This window comes from Ornithorhynchus anatinus, chromosome 19 (assembly GCF_004115215.2).
Source record: "Ornithorhynchus anatinus isolate Pmale09 chromosome 19, mOrnAna1.pri.v4, whole genome shotgun sequence".
Classification (NCBI taxonomy): domain Eukaryota; kingdom Metazoa; phylum Chordata; class Mammalia; order Monotremata; family Ornithorhynchidae; genus Ornithorhynchus; species Ornithorhynchus anatinus.
Genome location: NC_041746.1, coordinates 2955105 through 2966833, shown reverse-complemented (window position 1 = coordinate 2966833; position 11729 = coordinate 2955105). Strand labels below are relative to the sequence as shown.

The 11729-nt window shown below is 57.0% G+C and overlaps 2 protein-coding genes across 2 annotated transcripts; both read right to left on the bottom strand.

Moving 5' to 3' along the window:
* Nucleotides 1–3258: 3258 nt before the first annotated feature.
* PIGM (phosphatidylinositol glycan anchor biosynthesis class M) lies at nt 3259–4735 on the bottom strand. The gene has a single exon (XM_007659110.3). It carries the CDS (start codon nt 4579–4581, stop codon nt 3412–3414), a length of 1170 nt encoding a protein of 389 aa, XP_007657300.2. The 5' UTR covers nt 4582–4735; the 3' UTR covers nt 3259–3411.
* Nucleotides 4736–6618: 1883 nt separating this feature from the next.
* On the bottom strand, nt 6619–9476 carry LOC100083645 (E3 ubiquitin-protein ligase TRIM11-like). The gene is made up of 6 exons (XM_039914857.1): nt 8988–9476; nt 8845–8940; nt 7852–8082; nt 7660–7682; nt 7426–7523; nt 6619–7351 (listed from the first exon to the last, which is right to left on the bottom strand). The coding sequence occupies exons 1-6, from the start codon at nt 9474–9476 to the stop codon at nt 6771–6773; spliced, it is 1518 nt and encodes a 505-aa protein (XP_039770791.1). The 3' UTR covers nt 6619–6770.
* Between the last annotated feature and the right edge of the window lie 2253 nt (nt 9477–11729).

Genomic DNA, 11729 nt, shown 5'->3' with positions numbered 1-11729 from the left:
GCATCTACCCTGGCACATATAAGCGCTTAAGAGGTACCACAATTATTATTATTATTAGCCGGTAGCAGCCACGTCTCCCTCGCCCCTAAAGGAGGAGAGGAATACCGGGGGTCGGTCCCCGAGGAAGCGGGTTCTCAGCAAACAGCCTGAACGTCGGAGGAAGATGATTAGGCCGACTGAAAGTGTGAACCCCTCCCGGGGAGAAGGAATAGAGTTCGACATGGGAAACCGGGTGGTGAATTTTAAGGGTATTCATATGAGTAGTCGTCATGACTTGTCGGTAATCGTAATCCGTCCGGCACGCTGTCCCGGTTGTTTTGAGCTAAGGCCTTTTATCGGCGCTCGGACTGATTCGGTTGGCCTTATTTTTAGGAAGGGGATTCGCGACATCTAGGCATCTCAAATGCCACCGATGTTAATCCCTTGAATATCCTCCCCCCTCCGACTCTCGATGAGTCACGGGATGATCGCCCGGGCCACCGAACGTTTGGGTGACCTAAGACTTAGTCACGTGACAACCTCGGCTTGACAAAGATGGGGTGGGGGGAGGAAAAAAAAAGAGGAAGAAGCCCGCCGGGGAGGAAGACCTAACGAAATCCTAAATTCGCAATCTGCCCCTGTAGTTTCTGAGCACGCCGCGATTACAGACTTTCCCGGGCTCAGGTAGACTGCGATCTCCAGGAGGCCTTCCCCGATCCATCTCATCTCGCGACCCTATTTCTCCTCCGCTCTCACGTGAACCACTCCTCTCCGGCAAAGGCCTCTTCGACCGTGAGCCCCGTCAGTGGGCAGGGATCGTCTCTGTCGGTTGCCCGACTGTCCATTCCGAGCGCTTAGTCCGGTGCTCTGCACATAGTAAGCGCCCAATAAGTACAACCGAATGAACGAAAGGCCTCGGGTACTCGCTCTCCCTCCCCCGATACTGGGAGCCTCACCGTGGGACGGGGACTGCGGCCGACTGGATTCCGTTATGTCTGTCCCAGTGCTTGGCAGAGAGTGAGCGCTGAACAAATAAATATCACAGATATAAGACTACTCTTTAAATCTGAAAGCTGAAAATGAAATTTAAAGCTGAAATTTGAACGGTAAAGGCACATAAACTCCCCCGCATCCAGGAAGGGATCATTTCTAGTAACTTTACATATCTTTCCACTCTCATCGTGACGGCCATCTCTCCCGTTCGATCGTAAAACCGCTGGAGGGTAGGGATCGGGCGTACCCATCCTACTGGAGTCTCCCAAGCGCTCAGTACAGTGCTCTTCCTACGGCGGACAGCCGATCAATACTATTGATAGTATTCATTCGTCCCCTCGTATTCATTGAGCGCTTACTGTGGGCAGAGCACCGTACTAAGCCTTTGGAAAGTACAGTTCGGCAACAGACAGAGACGATCCCTACCCGACAACGGGCTCAGCGTTTTGCGGAGGGGCGACGAGCGCAGGCAGAGCGGCTTAGTGGAAAGAAACCCAGGCCCGGGAGTCGGAGGACCTGGGTCCCCATCCCGGCTCCGCCACTTGCCCGCAGCGTGACCTCCGGCAAGTCACCGCGCTTCTCTGTGCCTCAGTTTCCTCCGCTGTAAAATGGGGATCCAAGGCCTGTTCTCCCTACTCTTTGACTGTGAGCCCCAACTGGGATAGAGGCTGTGTCCGAACTGATCTGCATCCCAGCGCTCACAACAGTGCTTGACGCAAAGTGAGCGTTTAACAAATTCCATAAAAAAACCCCACAACAATCCTCTTTGGACTGGACTGGGATCAGGGAGTCGGAGGATAGAGAAGGATCTGAAAGGCGAGGCCTTAAAAAAAATCACAGGACACGGATTTGGTGTGTGTCACAGAAACACACCAGTGCGATTTCTCATCTAAGCGAGCCGGGAATTGACGGGTACGGGTCACACGGACGGACACGAGCAGATCGAGTTGGTCGACACGGTCCCTATCCCACACGGGGCTCACGAGGGTCTTAATCCCCATTTTACAGAGCAGGGAGCTGAGGCCCGGAGACTTGCCCAAGGTCACAGACGCAAGGTATTCGAAGCCGGGTCCCTCTGACCCCCGGGCCCGGGGTTTTTGCCACCAAGCCACGCCGCTTCCGTTCCTCTGTAATAACTCCACCCTTCCCGCTCACCTCAATTCCGGGCCGATTTCCTCACCCCCCCCGAAACCGCCTTCAGGGACCCCGTTTATTGGGACCAACGATGAGAACAATAAATCACAGCTCCGAATCTCCAAAAATCATCCTTTTATTCCAAACCTATCAATTTACACACCCTTCTGTTTCGCTCCCTTCTACCTGTCAATGATTTTCGTCTGATTCCCTACTAGTCGGTAATTTAATGAGCGTTGCCTGTGTGCTAAGCATTCGGTTGCATTTATCGAGCACCTCCGGTGTGCAAAGCACCGTGCTAAGCGCTGGGGGGAGAGCTATATACCAATAGAGAGACACGTTCCCTGCCCACAAGGAGGTTGGGGGGTCTGGGGGGGGGGGGGGGGTCTATAATAATGATGGTATTTGTAAAGCGCTTACTACGTGCCAAGCACCGTTCTAAGCGCTGGGGGAATACAAGGTGATCAGGTTGTCCCACGTGGGGCTCCCGGTCTTCATCCCCATTTTGCAGGCGAGGTCACCGAGGCCCAGAGAAGTGACGGGCCCGAAGTCACGGGGCTGACAAGCGGCCGAGTCGGGGGCAGCGTGGCTCGGTGGACAGAGCCCGGGCTTGGGAGTCCGAGGTCACGGGTTCGTATCCCGGCCCGGCCACTCGTCGGCCGTGGGAGGGTCGCTTCGCTCCTCCGGGCCTCAGCTGTCAAACGGGGACGATGTCAGACGGGGAGCCTCGCGCGGGCCAACGTGACGCCGCCGTATCTCCCCCGGCGCTTACGACAGCGCTCTGCCCGCAGTGAGCGCTTCCCAAATACCAACGGCATTATCAGGGGAAGCGGCGTGGCTCAGTGGAAAGAGTCAGGGGTCACGGGTCCGACTCCCGGTGGGCGAGTCACTCCTCTGCGCCTCAGTGCCCTCATCTGTAAAACGGGGACGAACCGTGAGCCTCACGTGGGACGACCCGACGCCCCCGCATCTGCCCCGGCGCTCCCAACAGTGCTCTGCGCAGGGCCAGCGCGCAACAGATAACCGACGTCCACAATGACGACGACGACGTCGGTTATCTGTTCCGCGCTTACTCTGCGCAGGGGCACCGTTGTGAGCGCCGGGGTGGACACGGGGGACTCGGGGGGGGGGGGTCCCGCGTGGGGCTCGGTCTTCATCCCCATTTTCCAGATGAGGTCACCGAGGCCGGAGGGGCGAAGTCAGGTGGCGGAGCCGGGGTCGGAACCCACGGCCCCGGACCCTCTCCGCCTCGCCGCCAGGCGCCCTCCCCGGGGGGGGGGGGGGCCGGGCCCGGTCCGCCGGCCGTCACCGCGGCTTGGCCTTGCGGTCCGGCCGGTAGCGGGCGACCATCTGCACCAGGACGAAGCAGTTGACGAGGAGGAAGAGCAGGCCGGCCAGCCAGACGAGCAGAAAGGTGTTCCTCCCCCGGAACTCCAGCAGGTAGGCGGGCGCCAGCCACAGGGCCTGGCCGCCGAACCACAGCGCCGGCAGCAGCGCCGCCCGCCCCCGGCCCAGGCGGACGCGCGGCCCGGCCAGGGGCAGCAGGCACAGGTACCACACGAAGTACTGGGACGTGCACACTTTGTTGAAGCTGACGAAGACGGCCGTCTGCACGAAGCAGGAGAAGGCCAGGTCCCGGCGGAAGGCCCAGGCCGCGGCCGGCAGCAGCAGCAGCTGGGGCAGGAAGGCGGCGGGGCCCGGCGGGGCGGCCCGGCCGTCGGCCGCCGTCAGGTAGAGCGCGTAGAAGTAGGGCGAGAAGTTGTGCCGCGTGTCCCGCCGGCTCAGGTGGTAGAGGAAGGCCCGCTTCCAGAAGTCCGGCCCGTACAGGCCGTGGAAGACGGCGCCCAGGCCGAGGAAGGTGGCGCCGGCCACCGCGCCGAAGAGCGGGACGGAGTGGGGCGGGCCCCGCGCCCGCAGGTGCAGGGCCACGGGGAGGGCGTAGGCGACGGGGTAGGGCTTCAGCTGCAGCGCCAGGCCGTAGAGCGCGGCCGCCCGCGCCGTCCGGCCCCGCTCCAGCTCGGACAGCGTGGCCAGCACCAGCACGGCCGACAGGGCCTCGGCGTTGCCCCGGCAGGACACCGCCAACGGCAGGGGGTTGAGCAGCCAGACGGCGCAGAGGCCCGTGGCCTGCCGGCCGCCCAGGCCCCGCCGCCGCAGCAGGCCGTGCAGCAGGCGGGCCGCCGCCACGTCGCAGGCGGCGAAGAGCGCCTTGCCGAACAGCCCCGACAGGAACACGTTGGGCGTCAGCAGCCAGGCCAGCAAGGGGCTGTAGCGGTAGGTGGGCCGGAGGTAAGGGGAGGCCCCCCGGGTCACCAGCCGGGCCGCGTCCGTCAGAACCGCGTAGTCCACGTCGGTGAACTTCAAGGCCAGGCGGCCATCTTGCAAGACGCCCAGGCCCACCAGGGCCGCCCGGGCCAGCAGCCCCACCGCGAACAGCCAGCGCGGCCCCCGCTCTCCCTCCTCCGTCCGCCCCATCGCGGCGGTCGCCCCCGTGGGGTTTGCGCTTCGAAGGAGGGAAAAGACGAGAAGATTCTCCTCAGAAAACGCCGCCTCCCTCGGGCCGCGCCGGCAGCCGGGCCTCCGCTCCGGAAGGGGGCGCGGGGAGAGGCCGCGCCCCCGCGCGCGCCGCCATCTTCTTGGCGCAGGCGCGGTGCACCCGAGGGGGGGCGGGGAGGGGGGGGAGGGAGAGAGGGGGAGAGGGAGAGAGAGGGAGAGAGAGGGAGAGAGAGAGGGAGAGAGAGAGAGAGAGCGCGCCCCCCCCCTCTCCGCGCGCATGCGCGGGGACCCGCCCGCCGGCCCGCCGGCCCGCCGAGCGCCCCGCACCTGCGCTCTTTTCGTAGCGTCGATTAATATTATTAAAGACATTCACATTATTCTATTCATTAGCAGTATATTCCTTACATTCATCAACATTATATACATTATATTCAGTAACATCATGTTCGCTAACATTATAGGCAGGAACATTATATTCATTAACGTTACATTCATAGCCATTAACGTTATATTCCTTAACATATTCCTTAACATTATATTTCTTAACATTCTATTCGTTGTATTAATCAACATCATGTTCCTTGTGCTCATTTACGTATTCATCGTGCTCATTAACATATCGTCACGACCATTTACATATTCATCGTGCTCATTAACATATCGTCACGACCATTTACATTTTCATTATGTACATTAACCTATCGTCATGACCATTACGCATATTCATCGTGTTCATTAACATTATAGTCGTTATATATATTATTCATCAACATGTTCATTATGTCCATTATGATCATTAGCATTATAGTCATTATATATTATTCATTAACATATTCATGGACATTATTTTCATCAACATATATAACAGCATATATTCTATATGCTTAACATTATTAAATAAAATAGTGGTATTTTTATTTTATATAAATATATTAAATAGTCTACTCGACATGCATGAATGATTCATTCGCTCGTTCAATGTGCAGACAAAAAACAAGACAAAGGGGGGGAATTTGGGGGAATTTGGGGGAATTTGGGGGGAAGGGGAAGACGCCCCCCCCCCCGACCCCTCCCCCGGTCCTGAGGAAGGAGGAATCATCATACTAATGATATCGCTATTCTTTAAGCGCTTACATGCCAACATGCCAAGCACTGTTCTAAGCGCTTGTCCCACGTGGGGCTCGCAGTCTTCAACCCCATCTGATAGATGAGGGAATTGAGGCCCAGAGAAGCGACTCACCCAAGGTCCCACGGCTGATGAGTGGCGGGGCCGGAATTAGAACCCACGACCTCTGACTCCTGAGCCCGGGCTCTTTCCACTAAGCCGCCTGTATCGTATCTGTAATTTTATTTATTTAAATTTATTTATTTAAATTGATGTCTGTTTGCTTGTCCATCCCCATCCCCTTCTAGACTGTGAGCCCGTGGTGGGCAGGGATCGTCTCTCTTCATTATTGTACCAAGTGCCTGGTACAGTGCTCTGCACGCAACACTAGCTTAATAAATGAATAAATAAATCGCTCAATAAATGAATAAATCAATAAAGGGGGCATTCCCTTTATCCGCCCCCCCCGGCTAAGGGGCGTTTTACCTGCAAGCGTCGTCTGCAGCCGCAGAGACCCGTCTTGCCCGCTTCTTCTCCGCTGCTGATGCTTCTGCAGAGTGGAATCAATCGATCGTATTTATTATCGTTCTTCCCCCCCCCCTTCTGCATCACTTGTCCCCTTGTTCATCTCCCTTCCCAGCCTCACTTGTGCCCAGATGTACGATTTATTGATTTTAAAGTCTTTTTTCCCCCCCCACCTTCCCTCTAAGTTCACTGTGAGCCGGGAATGCGTCTGTTTACCGTACTGCTCTGCACAAACAGGGCACCCAATAAATACCATTGAATGAACCCAATACTTCGGACATCCGGGCCCGTGCTCTATCTAGGATGATGTTCTCTGGTATTCTCTCAGCGCTTAATATTCGGTACTGTGAGGACACCTCCCGGAGGAATGGACGGACACTGTTGCGGTAGGATAAAAACAAGCTTTATTACGAAATTAAAAAATCCATGGTTTTCAGGGACCGGTGATGCGACAGTTGGATCTAGAATCACCCGGCTCCCTTCCTCAACACCAAAACCAGGCGCCAGTCAGGGGGGGGCCAGCTCGTGGCGCTGTCATTTAGGCCTCCACCACGAGAATATCCGGAAGGGAAGGATCCTCCGAGTCCAAAGGGGTGGCCGGGCAGAGGGTCAGGGGGACACCGTTCTCCCCCCCATACGGGAGCTGAGGGCAGAAGAAGGGCCGGAGAGGGCCCGAGAAGGAGGCGGAGAACGTGTAGATGAGGGTCCCGCGCTCGGCGTCGTAGAAGGCGACCACCCCGGCCTCGACGTCCAGGTAGACGGCCAGGCGATCGACGACCGCCCCCAGGGGGAGGTGGGTCCGGGGACTGGTGCAGGCGAAGTAGCCGCTCTCTCGGTCCAGCTTGAGGATCCAGAAGCCGTCTTGGGGGCCGGGGGCGGTCAGCCCCTCCCTCGGGGCGGACTCCAGGCACAGGCCCAGCTCCCAGGCCGTCTTGGCGGCCACGTCCACCTCCCAGTAGTGCCTGCCCGCGGAGAAGGACGCGGAGCCCAGGACGCCGGCCGAGGGGTCGGGGGGGCGGGCTTCGTCCGAGGGGTCGTTCCAGCCGTTCTTCACGCTCCGCCCGTCCCGGGACACCTCCAGGTCGCCGTGGGCCGAATCTCTGTCCAAGGTCATGTCCACTGCGGAGAAAACACAGGGGTCGGCCGTGGGGCCCCGGGGGACTCGGGGGGACGCTCGAGGGGCGCTCACTCACCTGCGAATTTGCTCAACATCTCCTGCAGGCCAGGGACGTGACACTCTCTCTCCAGGTCCACCGACACCACTTCCGGGGGCCGCAACGCTTCCTCACACCTACGGACGCACAAGAATTCAACAGCCTCAGAGGGAGAGGCTTACTGGAAAGAACCCGGGCCTGGGAGTCGGAGGACCTTAACCGATATCGTCATTATCGGTTGTATCGGCCACCCAGATCTCCCCTGGGACTTACCTGCTTATCGTGTCTCTCGATTCCTGTAAGTGAAAGAAGAACATAAAAAGGGTCAGGCTTGGTCCCAATCATTTGTGGTCCACACCAAACCTCCTCCCCTTTCCCCTTCGCCATTCATCTTCCTGCCTTTCTGGCCTGTGAGTTCCTCTCTCGCAGTAGGCGCTCAATAAATAAGTGCCTCCCCCGCCTCACCCTCAGCAGCTCCAGGGGCGGTTTCTGCGTCTCCCGGTCCAGGTGGGCGATGGTCCGCTCCAGGCCGGCGACGTTGCGGGCTAACTCGGCCCGGTTCTTCTGCAAGTTCTGCAAGCCTTTCTCCTCTTCCTCCTCCAGCTTCCGCAGCTGGGCCCGCTCCTCTTCGGCCAGGAGCCGCCGCGTGGCCTCGAACTGGGCCTCGATGACCCGTCTCTGGGCCGCCACCTTGTCCTGCAGAGAGAGACCGGAGGTCGGGGGGATACCCAATAAGCGGCCCAAATCGCCGCCACCCATCTGTCCGTCTCCCCCGATTAGACCGTGAGCCCGTCAGTGGGCGGCGATCGTCTCTATCTGCTGCCGAATTGTCCATTCCAAGCGCTTAGTCCAGTGCTCTGCACATAGTAAGCGCTCAGTGAATACTATTAAATGAAATAAATGAGATGAAAATCTTCAGGATGTGGTCATGGGGACCGCCCAGCGTTTGCAGCCGATGAAACCCTCTCAACCCGCAGTGACCGTAGCTGTAGCTATGGGAAGCGGTGTGGCTCAGTGGAAAGAGCCCGGGCTGGGGAGTCAGAGGTAGTGAGTTCTAATCCCGGCTCCGCCACTTGTCACTGTGACCCCCGTGTGGGACAACCTGTAATAATAATAACGTCACTATGTGCAGAGCACTGTTCTAAGCACTGGGGGAGATACAGGGTAATCAGGTTGTCCCACGTGGGGCTCACAGTCTTCATCCCCATTTTACAGATGGGGTAACTGAGGCACAGAGAAGTGAAGTGACTCGCCCACAGTCACACAGCTGACGAGTGGCAGAGCCGGGAGTCGAACCCGTGACCTAACCTGTAGCTACCGCAGCGCTTAGAACAGCGCTTACTGGCCCAGAGTAAGCGCTTAATAAAAACCATCGTTTGCAAACCATCAGGGTGCAAACGAAGCCCACCCCTCCCCTCCCCGGGGGTTCTGGCCCGTTCAGATGTCCAGGCTACTTGCCTTCCAGTGGGCCGTCTTGGTCTTCTCCTGGGCGAGCAGAGTCTGAACCTCCTCCAGGTCTTGGCTGAGCTTCTGCTTCGCCTCCTGGAGCTCCTCCTGCAAGGACGAGACCGAGATTCGGTTCCAGAAGGGGTTGGGAGTGCCAGGTCGCCGATGGAGAGAGGGATGTTGCCGAGCCCCGGAGGAGCTGAGAGTTTAGCGGAGGAACTCCTTACCTTAAAGACCCGGGCGGCCTTGGCGACGTCCCAGATGGTGTGGGCCCGATGGTCCCGGGAAAGCTTGCACACCACGCAGATGGCGGCGTGATCGTCCCGGCAGAAGTGATCCAACTTCTCCCGGTGCTTGGCGCACACGTTGGCCTCCTGGACCCGGGGTCGGGGCCGCGGCTGCAAATCCCGGGCGATGTGAGCCAGCCTGGCTAGTCGCCAGTTGGCCTGGAAGAGCGTCTGCTCCGTGACCCTCGGGCACTCCGGGCAGCGGAAAGAGCGCTCTTCGTCCTTCCCCGGCCTGGGGAGACAAGCTCTGCAGAAGCTGTGGGCGCAGGACAAGGTCACCGGCTCCTTGAAGTACTCCTTGCAGACGGGGCAGGTCACTTCTCGCTGGAAGGTCTCGGCGAGGTCCGGGTCGGACATGGTTCCTGGGGAGAGACAGACGGACAAATCCTGGTTTATCCCTATCCCTGCAGTCGCAAGCGACGGGGACTTCTCTGCATTTGATCGACCCACCGTCTGACGAAATAGCTTTGTAACAGATCGGCCCTGATGACGATTTCATATTGTCTTCAAACCCGCTGGACCGAATATTGTAACGGGCACTGCCCTAAAGAAGAGGTTTCAATTTATCCCCAGGGTGAATGTCCACGACCCGATTCCACCGTACCCCGGCTCATAGAGAGACTGAACCAAAAAAGTGATATTCCCGAGCGGAAACCTACCTCGGAAGGTCGGGGATCTCTCCTCGTGACTTTCCAGCAGGCGGCAACAGGAAGGTTTAGAGGCTGAGGTGTCTCCCTGAAGGGCTTTCTTCCCGTGGAGTCGTGTCCCTGAAGTTCCGATGGAGTGGAGAAGAAGACTTGCGGCCTAGCAGTCTCCAGTTGGGAATATCTCCTTTCCCTCCAGAAGCTCCGTCTCCTCAGCTTCCAAGAGCAGGAGTGATGGAGGGTGGGCCGGACCTGGACCCTTTATTTGCTTCTGGGCGACCAACACATCTCCACCGCGTTCGCACCTCCAAGAGTGCGATTTTTCTCCCTCCCTTTCTCTCTTTTCAGGAATTGTGCAAACCCACCCTGTTGTTCAGGGAGGAACTGAGAGCCCCTAACTCCGGGACCAGGAAGTTAGAAGTTTTGCAGGTGTATAGTGTGTTGGAGAATCGTAACTGGCGGCCCTCGTTGGCGTGAACTCAGAATATCTCTACTGAAGGGTGGGCTAACCAGAACGGTTCGGTGAACCATTTCTACTCAGAGCACCTGGGAGACAAATGGGGATTAAAATCCCCCTTCCTTAGTCTGCGAGCCCCATGCGGGACAGGAAATCTGTCCAACTTCAATGTTCAGGACAGTGCTTGGCACGTAGTAACCATTTAAGAGAGTCCACTGTATTTACTGGGAGACCCGATCGCCGAGTTTACGATCTTGTGCGGGAACTTGGGTGTTCAGCACTCGGTGGGTGTTCAATAAATATCATCGACTGTTCCTTAGGCGGGCTACCCTTTGGGAAGAAATCATGCCCACGGCCCGAAGAAATTGCTCTGGGATGAAGATGAAATAATGGGTTTTGATTGTTGGTAATGTCAGGGTTGTCAGGCCTCCGAGTTGATTGGAAATCCCTTTAGAAATTATGGGAAATCGTCACCCTCTAACCTTCCTTCTCGCCGATATCCCTTCCGTATACCTCTCGTGTCCCAACTCTGCCCGCCTTCTTCCTGCTGCAAAATTCCATGTCCTCCTGGTTCTTAAAATAATGTGAGATTAACTCTCCCCCCACCCCTCATTTTCTCAATCAGTAGTATTTATCGAGAGCTTATAATGTGTGTATGCAGCGCCCTACTGAGCGCTTCGGGGAGTACAATAGGATCCCTGTCGACAAAGAGCTTACAGCCTAGAAGGGGAGGCAGACAAATAAATTACAGATAAGAAAAATGGCAGAGCGTAAGGATATTCCTGTCGGCCACCTGGCCACCAAACCTAACGAAGAGCCATTTATGTTCACCCCCTGTCAGTCAGTTGTCTTTACTGGGCTCTCACTGAGTGTAGGGCACTGTACTAAGCGCTTGAGAGAGTACAGTAGATCTATAAAATAGACACAATCCCTGCTGATGAAGAGTTTAGGCAGTTTAAGAGGGAGTTTAGAGACCTAGGCCCGTTCTTCCTCGCCACCACGCCCAGCCACGTTTAACTCTCCATTATCCCCCAGTCCCACCCGACGGAATGAGACGTTAGCAGCCCTAAATCAGAAGGGGGTTAGCACGTTCACAATTCCAAGAGGACTTGTACCGCCCCCCCCTTTCAGGCCTCCCCGGAGGAAACCCGTCAATGAGTTAAATAATAGATTTTTTTTTTTTGGTTTGGTTTTGCGGGTGACTTTTAAAGGAATTTCCGTTAGCTCACCCTAGCCACCACAGCACATCGAGTCAACGGGCAGGGGTAAATATATAAATCTCTCATTTCCCCCCGCCGCTTAATCCCTCCAGCCTTCCTAGTACTATTCAGCAGCTGTTTGCTGTTGCCAAGACGCTGTCATGCTGGCAATGAGGATGAGTAACATATTAAACTGAAAGTAGAAGGGGGGCTTGACGATAATTTATATTAAATCTTTGATGGGCACCAGTGACTCACCTGCGGGGCCGAGTGAAAGATAGGGGTCTTTCATTACCCCCGGAGGAGGAGA

What these genes read in the sequence shown, in the direction of transcription:
- PIGM (XM_007659110.3), bottom strand. Translation starts at nt 4,581, where the DNA reads ATGGGGCGGACGGAGGAGGGAGAGCGGGGGCCGCGCTGGCTGTTCGCG.
- LOC100083645 (XM_039914857.1), bottom strand. Translation starts at nt 9,476, where the DNA reads ATGTCCGACCCGGACCTCGCCGAGACCTTCCAGCGAGAAGTGACCTGC. An exon ending in CTCTCTCCATCGGCGACCTG is followed by an intron (nt 8,941 to 8,987) that starts GCACTCCCAACC and finishes TCGTCCTTGCAG; the next exon opens with GAGGAGCTCCAGGAGGCGAA. An exon ending in CCAAGACGGCCCACTGGAAG is followed by an intron (nt 8,083 to 8,844) that starts GCAAGTAGCCTG and finishes CTCTCTCTGCAG; the next exon opens with GACAAGGTGGCGGCCCAGAG.